Source organism: Tupaia chinensis, unplaced genomic scaffold, assembly GCF_000334495.1.
Source record: "Tupaia chinensis unplaced genomic scaffold, TupChi_1.0 Scaffold000099_1, whole genome shotgun sequence".
Classification (NCBI taxonomy): domain Eukaryota; kingdom Metazoa; phylum Chordata; class Mammalia; order Scandentia; family Tupaiidae; genus Tupaia; species Tupaia belangeri.
This window is the reverse complement of record NW_006159563.1, coordinates 4,265,414-4,291,013: the sequence shown is the minus strand read 5'-3', so window position 1 is coordinate 4,291,013 and position 25,600 is coordinate 4,265,414. Positions and strand designations below refer to the sequence as shown.

The 25,600-nt window shown below is 40.6% G+C and overlaps 2 protein-coding genes across 4 annotated transcripts in view; both read left to right on the top strand.

The window, feature by feature from the left end:
- ZFYVE16 (zinc finger FYVE-type containing 16) overlaps nucleotides 1–5,019 on the top strand; it is a 52,643-nt gene extending 47,624 nt beyond the window's left edge. Inside the window, exon 17 of the mRNA XM_027769954.1 lies at nucleotides 4,251–5,019. Coding sequence (XP_027625755.1) covers nucleotides 4,251–4,409 — 159 coding nt within the window. The 3' untranslated portion in view covers nucleotides 4,410–5,019. The remainder of the gene's footprint in view (nucleotides 1–4,250) is intronic.
- Nucleotides 5,020–11,260: 6,241 nt separating this feature from the next.
- FAM151B (family with sequence similarity 151 member B) overlaps nucleotides 11,261–25,600 on the top strand; it is a 44,823-nt gene continuing 30,483 nt past the window's right edge. Inside the window, exons 1-2 of one of the 3 annotated variants that reach the window (XM_006143506.3) lie at nucleotides 11,261–11,959; nucleotides 19,889–20,014. In XM_006143506.3, coding sequence (XP_006143568.2) covers nucleotides 11,581–11,959; nucleotides 19,889–20,014 — 505 coding nt within the window. In that variant the 5' untranslated portion in view covers nucleotides 11,261–11,580. The remainder of the gene's footprint in view (nucleotides 11,960–19,888; nucleotides 20,015–25,600) is intronic. The other 2 variants (XM_006143507.3, XM_006143509.3) reach the window with 2 other exon arrangements.

Below are 25,600 nucleotides of genomic sequence, written 5' to 3'. Positions count from 1 at the left end.
GTGATGAAAGATGGGAATTAAAATTTGTTGGGCACGGGAACCAGCAGTTAGCGTAATGGCTATGTCACTGGATTCTCACGTAGTCGACCGCAGTTCGCATACCGGACCCGGTGGCTTAAAACTCACGCCGGGCGCGTTTGCGTGCGTGCCCAAGATCCCGAGAGGAGAATGGAGGAGAAGGGATTGCGGCGTGACCATCCCCCCTGGGGGGTGATTTCTCGCTTTCTGTCTCTATGTCTCTCTCTCTGTCTGTCTGGCGAGCGCATGCGCCCTATAGTGAAAATCTCTCCAAAAAAAAAAAAAAATTGTTGGGCATCAAATATTTGCTATATATCTCATATACATTAATTTCTATTAATCTCTATAATAGGGCTCAGCAAACTTTCCTTGTAAAAGACCAGACAATGAGTATTTTAGGACTTGTAGGCTGAATGGTTTCTTAGCAATTACTCAGTTCTGCCATTATTGTGTGAAAGCAAAGCAGCCATTCACATTATGTAGAAGGAGTATGACCGTGTTCCAGTGACACTGTTTACCCAGTAGGGCCACATTTGGTCTGTAGGCCATAGTTTGCTGACCCTTGCTCCATGTAGTTATGATAGGTACATTTTTTAATTTACTAATTCTGATGACTTTCTATATTCATGATGGAAAAATATTGTTAAGCTTATAATTGTATATGTAAGAGGACTACTTTGCTGAACATTACTAGAGAGCAGCATTCATAGTGTATTCTTGGTAATTAGTGGATCTGGGAAACATTAACTATAGATGACAATGTATTAATAAGTAGTTCCCAGTAGAGTTGTATAAGGCAACAGCCCCGGAAAGATCTCCTTTCTACTCCCAATTCCCAATTTCTTAGTTTTCCTACATGCTCTTTGCTTGTCCTCCGTCCTTGGGCAAGCAGTCAGTGTTACTATGTGGTTGTTGGAAAAGTCCTGAAGCTTTTTTTTTTTTTTTTTAAGAGAGATTTTGCTCTAGGGCACATGTGCTCACTGGAGAGACAGAGACAGAAAGCAAGAAATCACTCCCCAGGGGTGATAGCTACACTGCTGTAATCCCTTTCTCCTCTCTGGATTTTGGGTATTCCTGGTGTGAGTTTTAAGCTGTTGGGTCTGGGACTCAAACCATGGTTGACTACATGGGAGTCCAACGATGTAACCATTATGCCATTTGCTGGTCCCATCCTGATGCAGGTTTTACTTAGAAAAATATGCTGAGACTTTTCCAACAACCCAGTAATTTTTTTTAAAAGAATTATTTAATTTGGGACCAGCAGTTAGCGTAATGGCTGTGTCACTGAACTCCCATGTAGCCGACCGCCATTTGATTCCTGGACCTGGTGGCTTAAACTCACGCCGGGCACGTGTGCATGCGTGCCCAAGATCCCGAGAAGAGAATGGAGGAGAAGGGATTGCAGCGTGGCCATCCCCTCTGGGGGGTGATTTCTCGCTTTCTAGCTCTATGTCTATGTCTCTCTGGTGAGCACACACGCACTATAGCAAAAACCTCTCAAAAAAATTATTATTTAATTTCATTTGTTATTATTCAGATTTAACCACACAGAGACGGGGGTGGGGTGGGGGGGGACAGTGAGAAAGCAAGCCACCAGGTCCAGGACTTGAACTGCAATCAGCCATGTGGAAGTCCAGCACCTCAACCACCATGCCACCTACCGGCCCCCCAATAATTTCTTACTCTTTTTTGTTTTATGTATGTATAAGAAAATAAGTGTGTGTATCCTTTTTGTTCTCCCTTTTTTAAACAATTATTTTTTACCATCCCACCTTTTATTTTAAAGAATTATTTATTTAATTCCATTTGTTGTTATTTTTTTGGAAAGGTTTTTGCTATAGAGCACGTGAGTTTGCCAGAAAGACAGAGAGAGACAGAAAGTGAGAAATCAGCCCCCACGGGGGAAGGCCATGCCGCAGTCCCTTCTCCTCCATTCTCCTCTTGGCATCTTGAGCATGCGAGCACACACACACACGGTGTGAGTTTAAATCACCGGGTCTGGGACTCTAATCACGGTCGACTACATGGGAGTCCAGCAACATAGCCATTACGCCAACTGCTGGTCCCGTTATTGTTATTTTTTAATTTGATCAGAAAGGGTGGTAGGAGGGAGTGAGAAAGCAAGCCACCAGGTACAGGACTCAAACCGCAGTTGGCCATGTGGGATCCAAGCACCTTTAACCACCATGTCACCTGCTGACCCCATTAAAAAAAATTTTTTTTGAGCGTTTTGCTATAGGGTGCATGTGCTTATTGGAGCAACAGAGAGAGAGACAGAGATGGAAAGTAAGAAATCACCCTCCAGGGGGGTTGGCTATGCCACAGTCCCTACTCCATTCTCCTCGTGGGATTTTGGGCATGCACACACATGAAACTGGTGTGAGTTTTAAGCCACCAAGTCTGGGACTCAAACCACGGTTGACTATGTGGGAGTCCACCAACGTAACCATTATGCCATCTGCTGGTCTTGACCATCCCACTTTGATGTTATTCGAAGGTATTACATATTAGTATAGATGGATAGTCATTAATTATATAAATGTACCATAATTTAACTAGTTCTTCATATTTTTTTAAGAATTATTTTTTATTTAATATTATTATTATTATTCCAGTTTGATCAGAGAGAGACAAAAAGAGAGAGGGCTAGTGAGAAAGCAAGCCACAAGGATACTGGACTCGAACCTTGGTTGGCCATGTGGGAGTCCAGCACCTTTAACCACCAAGCCACCTGCTGGCCCCCATGCATATTCTTTTATGGTGACTAATACTTAGGTTGTTTACAGTATTTTGCTGTTGTATAGGTGAGTATATCCATAAGAAAAATTCCTAGAAGTAGATTTGCTAAGATCCAAGTATGTACTTAAGGTATATTACTATACTGTCTTAAAATAGAGGTTATGCCAATTTGTATTTCCTCTGGCCATCTGTGAGAACACTCTTAACCTACCTCTTTAGCCAAGCAATATATAATCACTTTTTCAACTTTGACAATCTGGTAGATGAAAAAGATAATGCCCCAGTATTATTTAACGTGCAGTTCTCTTAGTGAGTGCTGACCATCTTAAACTTTTTTTTTCTTTGAACTTTCAGTTCATCTCTGTTAGGTATATTTATTTTGTAACTGTTTCCAACACCTAATATACTAGATTTTCAAAGGAGATTCATTAAAAGATTGTCTAGGCTCAGTCATGTTATGATGAATCCCACATAGTTGACCACACAGTTCAAGCAAGTCCCATATATGATAACTTGAGAAACAAGCCAGTATGTGTTCATGTAAGCCCCAAATCCCCAGAGGAATAAGAAATGGAAGAGAGATTACAACATAACCAAGCCCCATGTGGGGCGTTTTCTCATTTTCTGTTTCTCTAGCACACACACACCCTATGGGGGGAAAAAAACCATTGTCCAAACGTGGGTGAATTCATATGGTGAAGGTTTGCTTTTATTCTAGTCAGGATATGCTATACTTGTAGTTCTTATTGAGAAAATGAAACTCCTAATAATTCTTATTTGAATAAGCACTGTGAATGTTTTCCTTTTTACTTAAATGTGTATTCAAATGTAATTTTCACCATTAATATTCAATTCTAGTATTAGATATTATTGTAATAACAAATTCAAACTTTTTTTTAAATTTATTTTTTATTTTTGCTCTGGGGTATGTATGCTCGCCAGAGAAACAGACAGACAAAAATCGAGAAATCAGCTCTCCAGTGGGTATGGCCACTCTGCAATCCCTTATCCTCCATTCTCCTCTTAGGATTTTGGGCACATGCCTGGTGTTAGTTTAAGCCACCAAGTTTGGGGCTTGAACCACAGTTGACTACGTGGAAGTCCAGCCATGTAACCACTATGCCATCTGCTGGTCCCAATTTCAAAAGACTTTAAAGTAGATTTTGCTAAACCATAGAATTTTAAAATTTAAGTAATGGTAATTATCAAAGCCTCAGCCATTTGTATTTAAGAGTTCATTGAAAGGAAATGTAAAGTATGAAGTAGTAGCAATTTTATTTTTATGATATTTGTGGGAAGAACAATTATAATTTATTTAATAGATGGATTAAAAAACTCTGTACAACATTCTTTATAAATGTCAGGTATTTTATTAACACATTTAAACTGAAAAATAATTTTAATATTTTAATTACATTATACCCATCTGCTGAGCTCAAACAGTACTGCTCATTTTCTAGGGTAGTCTTAATCAAGATTCTTTTTCTTTCCAGGTTGAGTTTCAAGCAGGATCTGAAGGTCAACTTCTGCCTCAGCATTATCTAAATGATCTTGATAATGCTCTGATTCCTGTGATCCATGGTGGGACTTCCAACTCGAGTTTACCATTAGAAATAGAATTAGTATTTTTCATTATTGAAAATCTTCTTTAGTGAAAAGATATGCTATGTTATATATTGCAAACTGACCTGTTGAAACTAACTCCAGCACTGAAGCTGAAATGCTACAAACACTAAAAGTAAATGTATTTTGATGTTTGAAAACATGTAAGCTTTGCTTTTTAGACAGAAATGAACTTCTTGAATCATTAGCACAATATTTAAATATATAAGTTTAAGAGATCCAGTTTTTGAAGCTTTATATACAAGAAGTACTAAAAAGACAAAGATTTCTTCTAATTTGAAGAAATTTATAGCATTTACTGTGTTAATGAAATGCTAAGCCAAAGTATTTGCACTTAGGTATACCTCTTTATGCCAAGAATGATTTTAATGAAGGCTCTTTTCAGGTGTAACCTTATGAAGGAAATATCTGTTATTGTATATCCCAGTTAGAATACTGGTTCTAAAGCCTATTAAAAATATTAATGGCAAAGACAAATTTTAAGATCTTAGTCTTATACTTCGAATTAGGCCAGTTACCTTATTTGTATAATTGGAGTGGAGACCTACCTCCATGATTAGATAAACTATGATTGTTTGGATTAAATTCAGAATTTTGCCTTTTTTCTCCTCAAATTTTATATATATATATATATACACACACATATATATACATATATATGTGTGTGTATATATATATATATATATATCTTGTTTTTTCCTGATTAAATGGGTATTCTTAAAATAATTGTGGGTGCTTCAGGATTTTGTGCTTCTATATTTAGGTATGTCATTTTTATAGCAAGAACATATGATTCAGTGTTTTATAAATCTTTAATAATTTATAAATAGGTAATATTTTTGTATCACAGTGCATTATTTTTCCTCTTTTCCTTCCAAAGTATACCACTGTATATATCATTTCTAAGAGTGACTGACAGCAGGCCAGCTGACCCTTAAAGTAGTCATTATGTAGCAATAAATGAAGCCTGTTTTTCACTTCCAGTTTTATCTTTAGAAATTTGTCAGCTCTGCATATTTTACTTGACACCAACGTATTAAGTATAAATTTTAATGAATCAAATTACTCTTGTAAATATTAAATTCTTTATATGGTAATTATTTTTTATAAAGGATATTAACATAAGTTAAATTGTATGTATTTGAAACTGTTACAGAACTTCCTTTACTTCAAACAGAAAAAAGAGTAAAGGGCATATTTTAGACCTGTCACTTAAGTTATATAACATCTAATCATTATTTTGATACTTTGTATATGTTTTTGTATCAAAAACACTCATATATCTCAAAGAAGAAACTACACTAAATGGGCCTGTTTTAAGAAAAATATTTGTGAAGCATCTCAACTTGAAGATTAAGTCAAGGTTTTAACTCAGGATCTGAGGTCTCAGGCTAGGAGAAATTAAGAAGTTTTATCAGTTGGGGCATAGGGTTCCTGCTGGATCACACCCGTCATACTAGCCAAAGACACAGTTGGGAAGAGAATATCAATCTTCTAGAGATAGCTACTTCATAAGCAATGTAAGATGTTGCAGCTATTAAATAAAATGGAAACATGTCATAACTTGTGAAATTTATTGAAGGGATACAAGATAAAAATAAGTGCATATCAAACTCAATTATGTTCTCTTTATATAATAGTATGTATTTTACAATATAATTGCATAATCTCTGAGTACCAAAATTAATTTAAAACAACCAAGTGGTGGAGGACCCTTCCATATTGGAGTAGCTTTGGATTTGTTTTGAAGAGTGTATATGTTCAATAAAAATTGGAATGATATGCCCAAAGTTTGGAGGTACATTTTAAAGTTTAAAGTACTCTTTGTATATGTATAATGTGTTTCTGAATGCACTGGTTATTTGGTCATGTTCTTCACATTGGCACTTAATTTGAACTTTTAGTTTTTTTTAATGGTTAAAAAATAGAATGGCTCTCTGTACTCAGTCTATAGTGATCTATTTTAGGTCTTAAGCCTTTAAAAAACAAGGGGTGGGTGGGGGGAGACCAGTAGTTAGCGTAATGGCTATGTCACTGGATTCCCACGTAGTCGATCGCGGTTCGAGTCCCAGGCCCGGTGGCTTCAACTCATGCCGGGCGTGTGGGCTTCTATGCCCAAGATCCCGAGAGGAGAAGGGACTGCGGTGTGGCCATTCCCCCAGGGGGTAATTTCTCCCTTTTTCTCTTTCTGGGAAGCGCATGTGCCCTATAGCAAAGACCTCTCCAAAAAAAAAAAAAAATTATTGGGCTGGCAGGTGGCATGGTGGTTGGGGGCACTGGACTCCCACATGGCCAACCATGGTTTGAATTCTGGAACGGTCGGCTTGTTTTCTCACACACACACACACACACACACACACACACACTCACGCTCTCTCTCTTCCTTTATCTCATCAAATTGGAAAAAAAATGTAACATTAATTAAATTTTAATTACATTTAATTTTAAATTAATTACATTTTAATTAAAATTAATTAATTAAAATTAAAAAATTTATCTATTTCTGACTTTCAAGTCGCCAGGTCCAAGACATGGCTATGTGGGAATCCAGCACCTCAACCACTATGCCACCTCCTGGCCCCATGGTTTTAAGCCTTTTAATACTATTCCCTTGCAGGGCAGGTAGGTGGTGTGGTGGTCAAGGTGGCTGGACTCCCACATGATTGACTACAATTTGAGTCCCAGACCTGGCAGCTTGCTTTCTCAGTTTCCCTCTCTCTCTCACACTCTGTCCCTCTCTAGTCAAATTTTAAAAAATAAGTAAAAATAAATGAATAATTCTTAAAAAAAATTACTCCCTTGCTCTGAATTTTGAAATAAGTAAAATCTAGCCCATCTATTTATATAGATAATCAGTTTATGTATTTCTGTATACTTCCTTTGTGCTATATGCAGTCTTTCTAAATAAAGATTGCTAAGAAATGACTAATTGTTCTGACAGAATTAGATATATCAACATTTCTTATTTATGGATTCCATGCCACAGTCAATAATGTGCTAAGTGCAAAGAATGCCCAGAGAAAGAATAGGAACAAAGATAAAATTGTGGGAAATTTCTATTTCTAGAAATTTCATTCTAGGATATTTAGGTCCATGTTCTTGCTGAAAACAACCAAGCAACCAAAACCTCCAAAGCTGGTGGCATGGTGGTTGGGTGGCTGGATCCCACATGGCCAGCTGTGTGGTTTGAATCCCAGATGCAGCAGCTTGAGGGACATGCTAGGAGCATGTGCATGTGTGCCCAAGGTCCTGAGAGGACACCAGAGGACAGGGGATTACAGTTGCTTTCTTACTTTCTCTCACTCACTCACTCACTCTCTCTTGCAAAGCACATATGCCTTATAGCTAACTAACCAAAAATGTAAAAAATGTATGACATCATCTGATGGGATATTCAATGTATATAGATAGATGTACATTTGAGAACTATATCCTAATAGGGTTGGGGTGAGGGCAGGGGAAGATAGTCAAGGGTCCTATATAGTGGCAAGTTTCTGTATTATACTGGAAGTGGTAAAAATAAATAAATAGGTTTTTAAAAGAAATGTAATAATCTTAGAACAACCATTTTAAAAAACAATGCAAGAAGATTTGTTTAAAGAGCCAGTGTAGGGACTCAGGTGGTGTGGCAGTTAGAAGCGCTGGACTACCATGTGGCTGACTATGGTTTGAGTCCTGAACCTGGCGGCTTGCTTTCTCACTTTCCTTCTCTCTCTCCCTCTGGTCAGATTTTTAAAAATAATAATACAGGGTCCAGTAGGTGGCGTAATGGTTATGTCACTGGCTCCCATGTAGTTGACTCGGTGACTTGAACTCACACCAGGCGTGTGTGCGTGCGTGCCCAAGATTCTGAGAGGAGAACGGAGAACGGGTTGCGGCGTGGCTGTCCCCCCTGAGGGGTGATATCTCGCTTTCTGTCTCTGTCTCTCTGGTGAGTGCACGTGCTCTATAGCAAAAACCTCTCCAAAAATAATAATAATATACATAAATTTAAACAATTCTTTAAAAAATCCAATATATATAAAAATTGAATTCTGAAATACAAATAATTCAAGCTAAAGCTGGAAAGGAAAATAAGGATGAAAAACATAAAGGACAAACAAAAATTCATGATCACATGGTAGACTTAACATCCAGCCACAAAAAAATTACATTAAATGGTCTAAATATGGCAATGGAAACACCTAGATTGGATAAAAACAAGACAACATTATATTCTATCTACCAGAATCGAGTGCCTTTACCACTATATCACTTTCTGGTCCCTGGATAGCTTTTCTTTTACAAAGTAATGAAGTGCTAGTTTTAGGACACGATGGCCAGAGCTCATACAGACGAAACAAGAATTGAAGTCTCTTCTGACCAATGAATGCCGTTCTTATAACAACTGCATATAATCTAGATGTCTAAAATTCATCTAGGACCCTGTGATTTTGTATTTTCATAAGTCACTAAATACTAAGCAGACACAGCTAACTAGATATGTGGCAGCAATAAGTGATTTATGTTGAGTTTTTTTTTTTTTTTTTGAAAAGGTGTTTGCTCTAGGGTGCATGCACTTGCCAGAAAGAGACAGAAAGCAAGAAATCACCCCCTAGGGGGGAAGGCCACATTGCAATCCCTTCTCCATTTTCCTCTGGGAATCTTGGGAATGCATGTATATGCACCTGGCCTGAGTGTAAGCCACCAGGTCCAAGACTTGAACTGCAGTCAACTACATGGGAGTCCAGCAGTGTAGCCATTACACTATCTGCTGGTCCCTATTTACGTTGAGCTTTTAAAAATTTATAGACAGTGGAGCTGGCATGTGGCATGGTAGTTAAAGTGCTGGGCTCCCACATGGCTGACCATGGCTCAAGTCCCAGACCTGGTAGCTTGCTGTCTCACTCTCTCTCCCTGTCTCTGGTCAAATTGAAAAAATAATGATAATAAAATTAATTCTTTAACAAAATGTTTAAGTAGTTAAAATGAACTAAGATATAAAATATTTAAGTTGTCTTGACTTAATTCTACTTCTGAGGCCATTAAAAATTCAGTGAGGCCCAGCCTCTTGTGGCGTGGTGTGTAGCACACTGCACTACCATGCTGGAAGCCACATGGCTGGCTGTGCATTAGAATCCTTGGCACAGTTAACTTGAGACATGCTGGGGGCATACACTCATGGCCAAGATGTGGATGAGCTGGAGGAAGGGAATCCTGGTGTGGCTGGACTCGACTGTCAAATATATTCTTTCCCTCTCTTGTACACATGCTCTGTACCGTGAATAAAATAAGTAAATAAAAAGCATAAAATTATATTAGTTCTGTTTTTATTTTTAATCACAATTTAGGATATTTATAATTAGTGCTATCCCTGGGTTTAACAAATTATGTGCAGGAAAGAATATATTGCAAAGACTAAAAGTTTGGCAGGTAACTTTTAAGCATCTTTTGGTACAAAAATACCTGCGGAACTGCAGAATAAATATGAGACAAGGTTCAAAATTGCAGAACAATGGCATCGATGTAGACATATTTAAAAGTATGGAACCAGCAGATGGTATAATGGTTACATCGCTGGACTCCCATGTAGTCAACCACAGTTTGAGTCCTGGACCCAGTGGCCTAAAATTCATGCTAGGCACATATGCGTGCTTGCCCCAAGTCCTGAGAGGAGAATGGAGAAGGGATTGTGAATGTGGTCATCCTCGCCCCGAGGGGTGGGGTGGGGTAATTTCCCACTTTCTGTCTGTCTCTCTCGTAAGTGTAATTACCCCATAGCAAAAATCTCTCTCTTAAAAAAAAACAAGGACCAGCAGATGGTGTAATGGTCATGTTGCTGAACCCTCATGTAGTCAATCACAGTTCAAGTTCTGGACCCAGCAGATTAAAACTCATGCTGGGTGTGTGTGCCTGTGTGCCCAAGATCCCAAGAGGAGAATGGAGGAGAGGGGATTGTGGCATGGCCATCCTCCCTTGGAGGTGATTTCTCACTTTCTGTCTCTACAGTGAAGACATGCCCTATAGCAAAAATCTCTCTCAAACAAAACGAGAGCTGGATCCCACATGATTGACCGTGTTTTCATTTTGGCCCTGGCAGCTTGAAAAACTTGTTAGGTACGTGTACATGCATGCCCCAAACCTGACAGGATGGAGAAATGGAGAAAAAAAGGTACATTCCACATTGGAGGGTCCCTTCTCTTTCTGGCAAGCGTATATGCTCTCTGATAATAAAATTAGCAAAGAACAATAGATATTTTTCCAAACATATATAAATGGTTAATACACTAATAATGGCTGGAAATATACTCTAATGTATTAGTAGGGAAATGAAAATCAAGGCAATGAAGTACTACCTCATATCCAGTAGGATTAAAAAAAGACATAATAGCAAGTATTCATGAGGATGTGGAGAATTTGGACCACTCATACATTGCCGATTGAAATGCAAAACAGTACAACTACTTTGCAAAACTGTTTGACATTTCCTCACAACCAGTTCCACTCCTAGGTATATACACAAGAGAGTATGTCCATACAAAACGTGTCCAAGTGGTGTGGTGGTTAAGGACACTGGATTCCCATATGGCTGACTGGTTTGAGTTCCAGACCTGGCAACTTGCTTTTTCACTTTATCTCTCCCTCTCTCTCACTCTATCCTTCTCTGGTAAACTTAAAAAAAAGTTGTACACATACGTTCACAGCAGTATTATTCATGGAGCTAAGAAGTAAAAACAATCCAAATTTCCATCAACTGATTAATGGACAAATAGAACGTGGCATATGCAAGCAGTAGAATTCATTTCAATATAAGAGGGAGAAAAAACATTGGATGAGCCCTGAAAACATGCTAAATGAAAAAAGTCAGACACAAAGGGTCATATATTGTATATTCCATTTACATGAAGTGTCCTGAAAAGGCAAATTAATGAAGACAAGTAGATTAGTGGTTGCCTCAGGGAAAATGGAGAGTAAATGTTCTGAGGCCATGAAAATTATAAAGTTACTTGTGATGGGGTACAATCCTACGAATGCACTGGATTGTACACTATACATTATTAGTCATTTAAGAAATTAATCAGATGTAGATCAGTCAGTGGTATATCTCAAACTTTCTGTGTTTTGTTTGAGGACAGGGCGTCTCCTTGCCTCCCAGCTACGGGCTCAGTACCTGGAGCAGAAACATTGTTTATGGACTAACTATTGCACCTTTTTTTAAGGATGTTACTAAAGTTAAAATGGACAGACGTCCGACTTTGGAGGTTCGTACCGCAACCAGCGGCTTCTTTCGGTTGGGACATCGCCCTATGCCACTACCTCTCCTGCCACTGCGTTTTGCCGGAGAACCGCACACCTCTGCTCCCAAGTCACCAGTACGAATTCGGACGCCCGGCTTCTGCGCATGCGTTCCGTTCCCCGCCTCTTCCGGTTCCGCTAGGCCCGCGCCGTCGCAGGTTCCCTGCCGACGGCTCTTCTGCCTTCACCTGTTTTGGAGTCGGGTTTCCTCGCACCCGTGACGGATCAGTGTGGGCGCCGGCGGCTCGGCGCCTGCGCAGACGGCAAGCGTCCGTCACCATGACAGCGCCCGCTGGGGGCCCGGGTAAGCGCCGGTCCCCGTGGCTTCCGGCCGGTCCCACTGTGCTAGCGGCGCGCACTGGGAGAGCCACGCCTGCCCCCGCCTTTTCCGGCTTCAGGTCCGGAAGCTTTGAGAGGCTCCGCTGGGCGCACTTCTCCCTTTTCTGCGTCCCCGAGACCCTCCGCATGACGGATACGGGAGAGAAGCGACCTCCCCGGCGCCGGCGTTGGCGTTGGCGTGGTTCCTGGGGTCGGCGTTAAACAGGAGTGGCCCAGAGGGACAGGATTACTGCCTATTGAGATCTTGGTTGGAATGAGAGGAATGTGACACAGTTCTCATCCAAAATTTCCAAAGGCCAAATGCAGATTGGTCAGGCTGGTTACTCTTTGAGAAATACAGACCTAGCAATGTGATCAGGCATTAATCCAGCTTCTTGGTGCGTAGCCGTTGATAGCTAGTGATGAAAATAAAACCACCACACCACCTGCTGGCTCCCCAAATTAAATAATTCTTTTAAAAATAATAAAGTTAAAATCATGGTACATAAGAGATTTTTAAAATCATGCATGTTCTCATAAAATCCTCTTGTCACAAAAGCTTTTTAAAACATTTTTGGATTGTGTCATTATGCAATTACACTGTAATTTACTTAACCAGTCTCCTAATGTTGAAATTTATCAGTTGTTTACTTTTTTTTGAAATTCTACCTCAAATCTGATTTTTTTTTTTTGAGAGGTTTTTGCTATAGGGCCGTGCGCTCGCCAGACAGAGAGACAGAGAGACAGAAAGCTAGAAATCACCCCCCAAGAGGGATGGCCACACTGCAATCCCTTCTCCTCCATTCTCCTCGCTGGATCTTGGGCACACATGCACACGCGCCTGGCATGAGTTTTAAGCCACCGGGTCCAGGACGCGAACTGCGGTTGACTACGTGGGAGTCCAGCGACGTAGCCATTACGCTAACTGCTGGTCCCCCAAATCTGATTTTTAAAAAATTACCCTGAACAGGATCTTTATAATAGGAACTATGCACCAAAGGATCAAAACTTTTTTCTTTTCTTTTTTACATGCAGTCACTGCATCTTTCCAGCATACAAAATGAATTTTCCCAGCATGAATATATTGTATATTAGTCCAGTCAAATAATACCTTGTTGATGGACATTGTTGATGGTTTTCATTCTTTTGCTATTATGAGCAAATAAATATTCTTACATAAAACATGTTATGTCCGATATGAAAGCATATCAGTCTTTGGGTTAAGTTTTCAGAAGTGGAATTTTTGAGTAAATGTAATTTTTTAGAGTTTAAATTTTATTTATTATTAATATTTTCAAATTTGCTATAGGACACATGCACTCACCAGGGAGAGACAGAGATAGAGTGAGAAGAGGAAAGTGAGAAAGCAAGCTGCTAGGTCCAGGATTCATATTGTGGTCTGCTGTGCGGGAGTCCACTGCCTTAACCACTAGCCACCTGCCTACCCCTAAATGTACTCTTTTAAAACCTTTTTAAAAAAATCTATATTGGGAACCAGCAGTTAGCGTAATGGCTATGTCGCTGTACTCCTACGTAGTCGACCGCGGTTCGTGTCCCGGACCCGGTGGCTTGAAACTCACGCCGGGCGCGTGTGCGTGCGTGCCCAAGATCCCGAGAGGAGAATGGAAGAGAAGGGATTGCGGCGTGACCATCCCCCCTGGGGGGGTGATTTCTCGCTTTCTGTCTCTATGTCTCTCTCTGTCTGTCTGGCGAGCGCACACGCCCTACAGTGAAAATCTCTCAAAAAAAAAATCTATATTGATGGGTAATTTGCATACCGTACAATTAATTCATTTAAAGTTTATAATTCAGTTTTTAGCATATTCACAAATTTGTGCAATCATTACCACAATCAGTTTTTGAGCATTTTCATCACCACGAAAAGAACTTTCTACCTCTCCTTTAATTTTCCCAACCCCCATCTTTCTGTCTCCATGACTTTGCCTACTTATGGAAATTTCATATAATTGCAGTCTTACAATATATGATCTTTTGTGCCTGGCTTCTTTCACCTAGTATAACGTTTTTATGGTTCATCCATAGCGTTCATGTATGAGTACTTCATTCCTTGTTATGGCCAAATAAAATCGCATCGTATGCATATACCACATTTTTTTATCCACTGATTATTGATAGACATTTGGGATGCTTCCATCTTTTGGCTATTCTGAACAGCACTGCTCTAGACATTCATATACAAGTCTTTGTGTGGACATGATGTTGTGTTTTTGTTTTGTTTTGTTTTGTTTTGAAGAGAGGTTTTTACTATGGGGTGCATGCACTTGACCGGAAAGACAGAGAGAGACAGAAAATGAGAAATCAACCCCTGGGGAGGTGGCCACACAGCAATCCCTTCTCCATCTTCCTCTTGGGATTTTGGGCATGTACACACACACATGTCGGCGTGAGCTTTAAGCTGCTGGGTCCAGGACTCGAATGGGGGTTGACAACTTGGGAGTCCAGTGACATAAACATTATGCCATCTGCTGGTCCCAGTATAGATTTTTTTAATGATAAATTACTTTGAGTAGTTACTTTGGGAAACTCGAAGGAACCTTAATGATTGCCTAGTCCAGGGACCAGTAAACTTCTTAAAAATTTAGTTTAAATTTTAATTAACATAGTAACCCACCCTTTGTACAGTTACAGTTATTTACCTGTCAATTGTCTCTGAAAGTTAAATGGACAGTTACAGTAACAGACAGTTCATAAGTTTTAAATTGCATGCCTTCTCATAGAGTGAGGGAATCTCCCACTGTCCCGGTCCAACCCTCTGGGACACGAGTCATCGCTTTGTCCAGTGTTTCTACACTGTGTACTCTTGGCCCATTTATTGCTTAGTAGCCATCTAGGTTATCAAATGGACTGTCCAGGGTGACAGTGCACGAATTCAAGTAACCCTTACTTTACTTATTAATGGCCCCTAAGCACAAGAGTAGTAATGCTGGCATATTGTTTTTTATCTATTTTATCCACTAGTTGTTAATCTCGTACTATGCCTCATTTATAATTTAAACTTTATCTTACGTATGGTATGAATGGGAAAGAACATAGTTTCTATTGGGTGTGCTACTTTAGGCATCCACTCAAATCAATGTATAGCTACTGTATTTATGGGGTATAGTGTGATTTGATATGTGTATACATCATGGGATGATTAAATCAGGCCAATATATCCTTCACCTCACATTCTAACCTCTTTGTAGTGAGAACATTTAAAATCTACACTTTTAGCCATTTTTAAATCGATGGTAACGTCACTATCTATTTTTACATTTATTTATTCATTTATTTGTCTTTTTATTTGTTATGATTTTCAAGCCAGTAGGTCCAGCCTCAAACCGTGTTCAACCATGTGAGAATCCAGTGCCTTAAGCACCCGCCTCCTGCTGGCCCACATCGCTGTGTTTTTAACTCTAGCTAACCTGTTGTACCACAGATCATTGGAATTCATTCCTTCTGTCTTATTGAAACTTTGTATCATCTAACATCTTCCCTTTCTTCATACAACCCCTCTCCCCTACAGCCTCTGAGAACCCCATTCTACTCTACTCCTACGAGCTTCCCTTAGAGCCTGCATATTAATGACATCATACAACATTTGTCTTCCTGTGCCTGGCTTATTTCATTATGCAAAATGCTACCCAGGTTTGCCTATGCGGTCACAAATGACAGAATTAACTAGATTTTGGATGTGCATGTACATTTGTCCAGCATGAGTGTCAAACTGTCAGTTCTGGGACTCAGCATTTGGCTATGTGGGATTGAGCTGCCTTACCCACCACGCTACCAATTGGCCCTGGCTCATCAATTTTAACAGACTTGCCACGCTAACTCAGCATGTTAACTACAGGGAAAACTGGGGACAGGACGATGGTGCGTGGTAAACAGAGAGCTCTGAGGCTGACCCACACGGGAAGTTTCCAGGTTCATGGCCAGTGACCTTCCTGAGAGTGCCTACCACGTATGTTCATGACTCCAGGTCAGACGAAGCTGAGGATGGATCACAGCATTGGGACCCTCTTGGGGTGCACTCTCTGTCTCTCTCATGGAAGAAATAAGTAAATAATCTTTCAAAAAATAAATGGCACAGGGTACCAGCAGTTAGCATAATGGCTATGTCTCTGGACTCCCACGTAGTCGACCGCGGTTCAAGTCCCGGACCTGGCGGCTTAAACTCACACCTGGCGTGTGTGCGTGCGTGCCCAAGATCCAGAGAGGAGAATGGAGGAGAAGGGATTGTGGCGTGGCCATCCCCCCTGGGGGTGATTTCTCACTTTCTGTCTCTCCCTGTTTGTCTGGCGAGCGCATGCGCTCTATAGCAACTCCGTCTTTCTCTGTCTTTCTGACGAGCACATGCGCCCTGTAGCAAAAACCTCTATAAATAAATAAATAAATAAATAAATGCCTCAGGAGGAAGGAACATGTGGGAAAACTACTTTTTGCTCAGTTTTTTGTGTAAACTCAAACTGTTCCCAAAAGTTGTAATTTTTTTTTGAGAGAGATTTTTACTCTAGGGTACATGTGCTCACCAGAGAGAGAGAAAGAGAGAGAGAGAGAGCAAGAAATTATTTTCCAGGGGGGATTGCCATGCCGCAATCCCTTCTCCTCCATTCTTCTCATGGGATCTTGGGCACACATGCCTGGCATGAGTTTTGATCTGCTGAGTCTGGGACTTGAACTGTGGTCAACTACATGGGAGTCCAGCAATGCAACCATTATGCCACCTGCTGGTCCCAATAATCTTTTTAATTTTTTTTTCTAAAAGAATTATTTAATTTTATTTATGGTCATTATTTTATTTTATTGAAGTTGACCAGAGAGAGACAGAGAGAGCAAAGGAAAGTGAGAAAGCAAGCCACCAGGTCCAGGACTTGAACCACAGTCAGCCATGTGGGAGTCCAGCCTCTTTAACCACCATGCTACCTGCCAGCCCCGGTCCCAAGGATCTTAATCTTAAAAAAAAAAAAAAGAAAGAAAGGGCAGTGGATTCTGCCTTTCTTTTGGCCTTATTTTCAGAATTCCAGTCTACTTGAAATAATAATGTAATAAAATACAATTAATACTGACCCAAGAATACAGGTAAGTGGAGCCTTTTTTTTTTTTTTTTCTTTTTTTTAACGTTTCTGTCACCAGAGAGGGAAAATGAGAAGTCATCCCTGGGGGTATGGCCACACTGCAGTCCCTTCTCTGCACGCACACACATGCACCTGGAGTGATTTTTAAGGTGCAGGGTCCATGGCAATCGGCCATGTGGGAATTCAGTGCCTTAACCACCATGCCACCTCCTGGCCTCAATTGGAGCCTTAAATTCTAATGATATATACAGTCATGGCTAATACAAGCTAGCAATTTCATCCAATAAAAGGCAGGAGAACTAGAGAACTTTTTACTGCAATTTTTTTTAAAGAATCATTTTATTTAACTTTACTTATTCACTTATTTATTTATCTTTTAACTTGACCACAAAGGGGCAGAATGAAACAGAGGGAAACAAGAAAGCAAGCCGCCAGGTCTGGGACTCGAACTGTGGTCAGCCATGTGGAAGTCCAGCGCACCCAACCACCACACCACCTTCTGGCCCCTTCAAATGTTTTTAAACTGTAGGGACCAGCAGTTGGCATAATGGCTGTGTCACTGAACTCCCACGTAGTCAACCATGGTTTGAGTCTCGGACCCAGTGTCATAAACTCACGCCAGGCACGTGTGCATATGTGCCCAAGATCCTGAGAGGAGAATGGAGGAGAAGGGATTGCGGTATGGCCATCCCCCCTGGGGGGGGTGATTTCTCGCTTTCTGTCTCTCTGTCTCTGTCTTTCTGGCAAGCGCACACGCCCTATAGCAAAAACTTCTAAAAAATGTTTTTAAATTTTAGAATAATGGTATTTTATTATTAATTTATGCCTTTATAAACTTTATTTTTCCCTTAGAGATTTTTACTATAGGGCATGTGCACTCACCAGAGAAACAGAGACAGAGACAGAAAGCAAAAACTCATCTGCTAAGGATGATGGCCATGCTGCAATCCCTTCTACTCCATTCTCTTCTTGGGTTCTTGGGCATGCATGCACACATGCCCAGTGTGAGTTTTAAGCCACCAGGTCCAGGACTCGCACCCCAGTCAACTACCTGAGAGTCCAGCAAGGTAACCATTACACCACCTGCTGGTCCCTATAAATATTCTGAATCCTGTGTGTTTAATGCCATTGAAATATCCCTATATACTATTAACTAGCATTCAGATTTTTTTGTGGTAGTATACCCAATTATCATTTATCTAAGTCATTTGTTGTATTTTAAAAACTTTATTTTTAACGGTTATGTAAGTCTCATTCTATCATAAATATATATTAGGATTTAAATATTTTTTTTAGAGAGCACATGTGCTTGCTGGAGAGATGGAAAGCAAGAAATCACCCCCCGGGGGGATGGCCATGTCACAGTCCCTCCTCCTCTCAGGATTTTGGGCATATGCACACACACCCAGTGTGAATTTTAATCTGCCAGGTCCAGGACTTGAACCACAGTTGACTGCCTGGGAGTTCAGCAACGTAACCATTATGCCATTTGCTGGTCCTAAGATTTAATTATTCTTATTGGTGGACATTTTTTATAGCCAATAATGTGCCATCTAAAAATGCTTAATTTAAATATTTAAAAATAGGGGCCGACAGGTGGCATGGTGGTTAAGGTGCTGGATCCCACATGGCCACCATGGTTCAAGTGCTGGACCTGACTGCTTGCCTTCTCACTCTCCCTCTCTCTTTCTATGTCTCTCTCTGGTCAATTTGAAGAATAATAATAAAGTAAATTTAAAAAATATTGGAACCAGCAGTTGGTGTAATGGCTATGTCACTGGTGTCCCATGTAGTTGACCATGGTTCAAGTCCTAGACCCAGTGGCTTAAACTCATGCTGGGTGTGTGTGCGTGCGTACCCAAGATCCCAAGAGGAGAATGGAGGAGAAGGGATTGCAGTGTGGGCATCCCCCCTGAGGGTTGATTTCTCGCTTTCTATCTCTCTGTCTTTCTGGTGAGCACATGCACCCTATAGCAAAAACCTCTCCAAAATTAAAAAGATATCTATCTAAGCCAAAAAAGTCTGGGACCCCATTGTATGCTAAACAGAGCCGTAAGTTTGAGTGGGAGACTGCTTGGAAATAGGCATGTTCCAGCTAATGTTCTTTTCTTCACTCTGTAGCCCAGTATACAGAGTGCTCAGTAAGTAGCATATGTGTTAGTTAGGAGTTCTTTTTTTTTTTTTTTTTGAGAGATTTTTCACTATAGGGCATGTGTGCTCGCCAGACAGACAGACAGAGACAGACAGAAAGCGAGAAATCACCCCCAGAGGGGATGGCCACGCCGCAATCCCTTCTCCTCCATTCTCCTCTCGGGATCTTGGGTACGCACGCACACGCGTCCGGCGTGGGTTTTAAGCCACCGGGTCCGGGACGCGAACCGCGGTCGACTACGTGGGAGTCCAGCGGCATAGCCATTACGCTAACTGCTGGTTCCCAGAAGTTATTTCTGTACACTCCTCCACGACCTGATCAGAGCAGTGGTTTCCAGAGGCTACAGGGATGGCTGCAAGACAAGGAAGCAGGGTGGGGTTGTAAGTCGGATGATAGGAAGCAGCAGACATGCAGGGTGAACATGTTCAGAGAGCTAATTACAACATGAGGGCTGTGGGATGGGAACATGTGGCATTCATACTAAATGAATATTTTAGCTACCCTTGACATGAAAACAAAACCAAAACACGAGTAACTGACATAACGGGTATGCTTTCGGTAGCCATCTTTATGCCTCTGTGTAGTCCGTAACGTTGTATTGTATACTTTACCTATGCACAGTCAAATTTAGTTTAAAAAGTTAAGCTATAAAAGAGTATTTTTCATGTAAATACTGTTATTTTAGGATCTTGGAGTGAAAACATATTGGAGTATTTTCTGAGAAATAACCAGATTACAACAGAAGATGGCGCTGAGATCATCTGGTATCATGCAGCTAACCACAAAGCACAGATGAAGGAGGCACTGAGAAGTAAGTCCCTGCAAGTTTCTTACTAGTACTTACTTGGATAACTAAGCGAATGCCTTTTAGGATATCTAGGCATGTTTGCAGGTACCAGAGATTTAGATGGTACAACTGTTAATTCTAGGTGAACAAATATCTTCCAAAGGGGTTTCATTTTGATTATAAAATGAACAAATTCCACAATGGGAGAATTTTCTTATTTTCTAGAAGTAATTAGCCTTTTCATACCTTATTTGAAACCCACATGTATTATTACATTATTTAATATAGTACTCTGTGATTTGAGTAAAATTTTTAACATTGGGGTTATGTATCTTATGTATTTTTGTGCCTTTTATGGTGTGTGAAGTAGAAGCTCAATAAATACTTGTCAAATGGATGTAGCCCTTGTATGTTAATTTAGAATTAATTGCCTTAAGCAGTATTTTGCCTAAGCTGCAAAGCTAGCGTTTGGTTTGCTGATTCCTTCTGTAGTCATGTATACCAGGGGGTCTTCAAAATGTTCACAGAGAATGCATGTTATGAGACAGCTGCATGGATTTCAAAAATGTTTTGCACCAAAATAAACTTATACTTTAATTCCATTTTTTCACAGACTTTTTAAAAATAATTATTTTATTTAACTTTTTATTTTTTTATTTTTTATTCTTTTCATGTTTCAAGAGAGAGACACGGAGAGCAAGAGAGAAAGAGAAGGAAAGTGATAAGCAAGCCTCCAGGTCCAGGACTCAAGCCACAGTCAGCCGTGTGGGAGTCCAGGGCCCTTACCCACCACATCACCTGCTGGCCCCTTTCACAGAGTTTTTGAAATCCTCTTGTATGCCCCTTCATTTCATAAGGGAACATTGTAGCATTTTCCCAGCCTTTTCCTGGGCAGTTCCCTTGTAGCTAGAGACTGCATGTGGCTGGGGCCTAGCTGTAAGTGACCTGGTCCTACAAGGGAAGCTTCCTTGAAATCTCATGTTTCATTGTAGAACTTTATGCATTTTTTTAAATTTTATTTTTTAATTAATTATTTTAGAGTGATCTTTGCTATAGCTCGTTTGCATTCGCTAGAGAGACAGAGAGACAGAAAGTGAGAAATCACCCCTCAGGAAGGATGGCCATGCTGCAGTCTCCTCTCTTCTCCTCTTTGATCTTGGGCATGCATACACAGGCGTGAGTTTTAAGTCGCCAGGTCTGGGATTCAACCCGGGGTTGGTCATGTGGGAGTCCAGTGACGTAACCATTACACATCTGCTGATCCCAACTTCATGTATTTTTGTACCCTACTCCATTATGTATCTGGGCTTTTGTATAAACACTTTCTTTGCTTTTTATTGGCAGAGGTTGCATGCGCTTGCCAGAGAGAGAGGTAGAGAAAAAGAGAGGGATACAACATCCCCCACCCATGGGAATGTGGTCACACCACAATCCTTTGTCCTCCATTTCTCTGTCTTGTCAGGATTTGGGGCATGCACACACATGTGCCTGTTATATTTTTTAAGCCATTGAGGCTGGAATTCAGACTATGATCAGCCACGTAGAATCCTGCCTTCTTAACCATTAGACTATGGGGCCAGCTCAAAAATACTGTTTTAAATGCCTTTCTTTTCTCTTCAAAAAAAGGACCATTGTCTTGTTTAATATTGAATCCGTAATGTCAGAAACAGTGCTTAGCATATAATAATCACACAGAGGTTGTTTATTAAGTTTTAGCTAAAATGATACCTCAGGAAAAAGTTGATTAGTGGGTTGCCAGGAGTAGGCAGGAGTGAATGCTAATGGATACAGAATTTCTTTTGGGGCAATGAGATTTTCTGAAATTACAAAGTAGTGATGGTTGCATGTCTTCTAAAAACCATTAAAGTATACTTTAAAAGAGTGAATTTAAAAGAAAGTTTATTTACTTGTTTTTTGCATGAGAGAGAGAAACAGACAGATGGAGGACACACAAGCAATCCCCCTAACCTGGTCTGGACACTGAGGTCAGAACACTGTGAGCCACTCCCAGCTTCAGGCAGCTCCGCGTCTTGGGCAGGTTTTTTGAACAAACTGCAGCATACTCGGGGAGGTCTCCAGAAATGAACAAGAACCTACTCACACGGGTCAGCCTTACAGAGCATCATGTTTTATTGCTGCACCACTGGCCCCTGAGAGCCTGAATTTTACAGTATGTGTCTTAAATCTCAATTTGTAAAAATGGAAAAATATATAGGAAAGGAAAAGTATAACAGTTGTTCACAGGCAATATGATTGTATAATTAGAAAATTAAAAAATCAGTGATTGTAAAATTAGTAAATTTAGAAAATTCAGGATACAAAGTCAAAACAAAATCAATTGCATTAAGAAAAGAAAACTAATTTTATTTCTTTTCATTTCTTTTTTTTAAGAGGGAGAGACAGAGAGACAGAAAGCAAGAAATTACCCTCAGGTGGGATGGCCATGCCTCAGTCCTTTCTCCTCCATTCTCCTCTTGGAATCTTGGGCATGCGTGCACATGTGCCCAGTGTGGTTTTCAAGTCTCTCTAGGTCTGGGATTCAAACCACAGACAGCCATGTGAGAGTCCAGTGACATAACTGCTATACCATCTGCTGGCACCAATTATATTTCCAACAACAGAAAATTTGGAAGTGAAACTTTAAAAATTGTGTAATTTGTAATAATCATGGAATTCACAAAACCTTTTAAAAAATTTTTAGTTTTTTAAAGAATTATTTAATTTTGGGACCAGCAGATGGCATAATGGTTATGTTGCTGGACTCCCCCATGGCCAACTGTGGTTCAAGTCCCAGATCCAGAGGCTTGAAACTCATGCTGGGCACTTGTTTAAATCCCTGGCCTGGCCAGTCTTTAACAGTGTCCAAGATCTGATAGGCTGGAGGATTGGAGGGAAGGGATTGGGATGTGACCAGACCCTGTGGAGGGTGTTCATCTGTTTCTTTCTCTTTCTCTCATGTGCACATACATGTGCTCTATCATGAATAAAGAGGGAAAGGTTTATTTTTCCAGCATAGTCCCTGAAAACCTGTTTAGGTTCAGTCAACAAATTCGTTAGGTCTTCAGTCTATCTCACACCAGTTGTTACAGGTGACAGGGTTGCCAAAAGTTTTACTACCTATAAAATAGGTGATCTCTTCTCAAACTTTCAGTAAGAATTTCCATACTGCTCTTCCAGCTTCCACTAATAGTTCCCTCTCTGTCTTTTTCCACCTCCCCCAGGTCCCAAAGCCAATGTTGAGGGTGTATTTGTTTTAGGTGATTGCCACAGGGTGTGTGTGCTCACCAGAAAAAGAACAGAAACAGAGAGAGGAAAAGTGAGAAATCACCCCCCAGAAGGATAGCCATGCCATAATCCCTTTTCCTCCATTTTCCTCTTGGGATCTTGGGCATGCATGTACACATGCCCAGTGAGTTTCAAGCTGTCTGGTCCGGGACTCAAACCTTGCTCAGCCATGTAGGAGTTCAGTGCCTTAACTACCATGCCACTTCTCGTTCCATGTTCAGGTTTTAGTGATGGCACCATTCAGCCCAAGAACTGGACTTTTTTTAGGTTTTTGTTTGTTTGTTTTCACTAGAGGTATCTGCATTCTTAGAGAGGGAGAGGAGAAAGTACCCCCCATGAGGAATGGTCACATCAGAATCCTCCTCTGTCTCTCCCTACTTTTAGGGTGTACATGTGCCCAGCATTTTTCTCAGGCCCCTGAGTCTAGACTCAAAGCACATGGTCAGCCACATAGGATCTGGCTGCCCCAACTACCAGGCCAAGGATCTGGCACAGAACTGACAATTTTATTTCCACTGCCTTCTGATGGTCAAAGTAAGTCATAAGACAAGCCTAATTCAAGGGGAAGAAAAGAGAAGGAAGGGGGAATGTATGTATTCCAGAGAGTGTTGGAGCTTTAAGTCAAAGAAATGATTTTTAAAAATTATTATTTTTTTAACTTTATTAGTTATTATTATTATTGTTTTGTTTTGCTATAGTACACATGCATTCAATAGAGAGAGGCAGATAGAGAAAGAGAGAGAAGGAAAGTAAGAAAGCAAGCCACCAGGTCTGGGACTTGAACTATGGTCGGTACTCTGGGAGTCCAGTGCCCTAATCACCATGCTACCTGCTGGTCCCTGATTTATTATTTTTTTCAGAGAGATTTTTGCTATAGGGTTCATGTGTTCCCCAGTAAACAAGAAATCACCCCTTTGGGGGGATGGCCACACTGCAATCCCTTCTCTTCCATTTTCCTCTAGGGATCTTGTACACACATGCACATGTACCCTGTGCGAGTTTAAGTTGCCGGGTCTGGGACTCAAACCACAGTTGATTATGTGGGAATTCAGCTGTGTAACCATTATGCTATTTGCTGGTCTCAAATAAATGATTTTTAAAATATTTGCTAGAGGGTACATGTGCTCACTGGAGACAGAGAGAGAGAGGAAGTGAGAAAGCACCCTCCACAGGGCATGGTCAAACTGCTATCACCTTTCCTCCCTTTCTCCTTTCAGGCTTTTATATACTCACACACCCATATATCTTTCAAGCCCTTGGTCTGAAACGTGAATAGCAGGATCAGCCACATTGGATCCAGCCACCTTCACCACTTCACCGCTGGCTGGCTCAAGAAATTATTATTATTATTATTATTTTTCAGTTTGCTATAGGGCAAGTGCGCTTGCCAGAAAGAGACAGAGAGAAGGAGAATAAAGTGACAAATCATTCCCTAGGGGAACATGACCATGCCGCCATCCCTTTTCCATTCTTATCTTAGGAATTTGGGTATGCATGCATATATTCCCAGTGATTTTCTCAAGCTGCCCGGTCCAGGACTTAAATTGGTCAGTTGGCCGTGTGGGATCCAGTGCCTTAACTATCTTGAAATCTGCTGGCCCCAATAAGAAATGAATTTTTAATGTAGACTTTTCAAATGTAATAAATATCCATAGTTTCTAATTTGGGGAGTAAGATGATGAAAGTATTGTTTATAGGGCCAGCAGGTGGTTTAGTGGCTTAGGTGCTGTATTCCCATATGGCTAACCATGGTTTGAGTCCCAGATCCAGCAGCTTGAAAATCATACTGGGTGCATTTTCATGTGTGCACAAAATCCTGAGGGGAGAATGGAGAAGAAATCACTGTGGAGTGGCTGTCCTCCCCGGGGGGTAATTTCTCTCTTCCCCTTCTGTCTCCATCTGGTGAGTGCATATTCCCTACGACAAAAACATAAAAAGAAAGGGACCAGCAGTTAGCGTAATGGCTATGTCACTGGACTCCCGTGTAGTTGTCTGCGCTTCGAGTCCTTGACCTGGTGGCTTAAAACTCACGCTGGGTGCATGTGCGTGCATGTCAAAGATCCCGAGAGGAGAATGGAGGAGAAGGGATTGCGGCGTGGCCATCTCCCCTGGGGGGTGATTTCTTGCTTTCTGTCTCTCTGTCTCTCTCTGTCTTTCTGGCAAACGCACACACCCTATAGCGAAAACAAATAAATAAATAAAAATAAAGCACAAATACTATTTATCTTCCCAGAAAACAACAAATATTTGTTAAGCTTCCCTTTGTATACTCACTTTGCTAGTTACTGGAATGAAATGGAGAACCATGACAGCAACTTAAAAAGT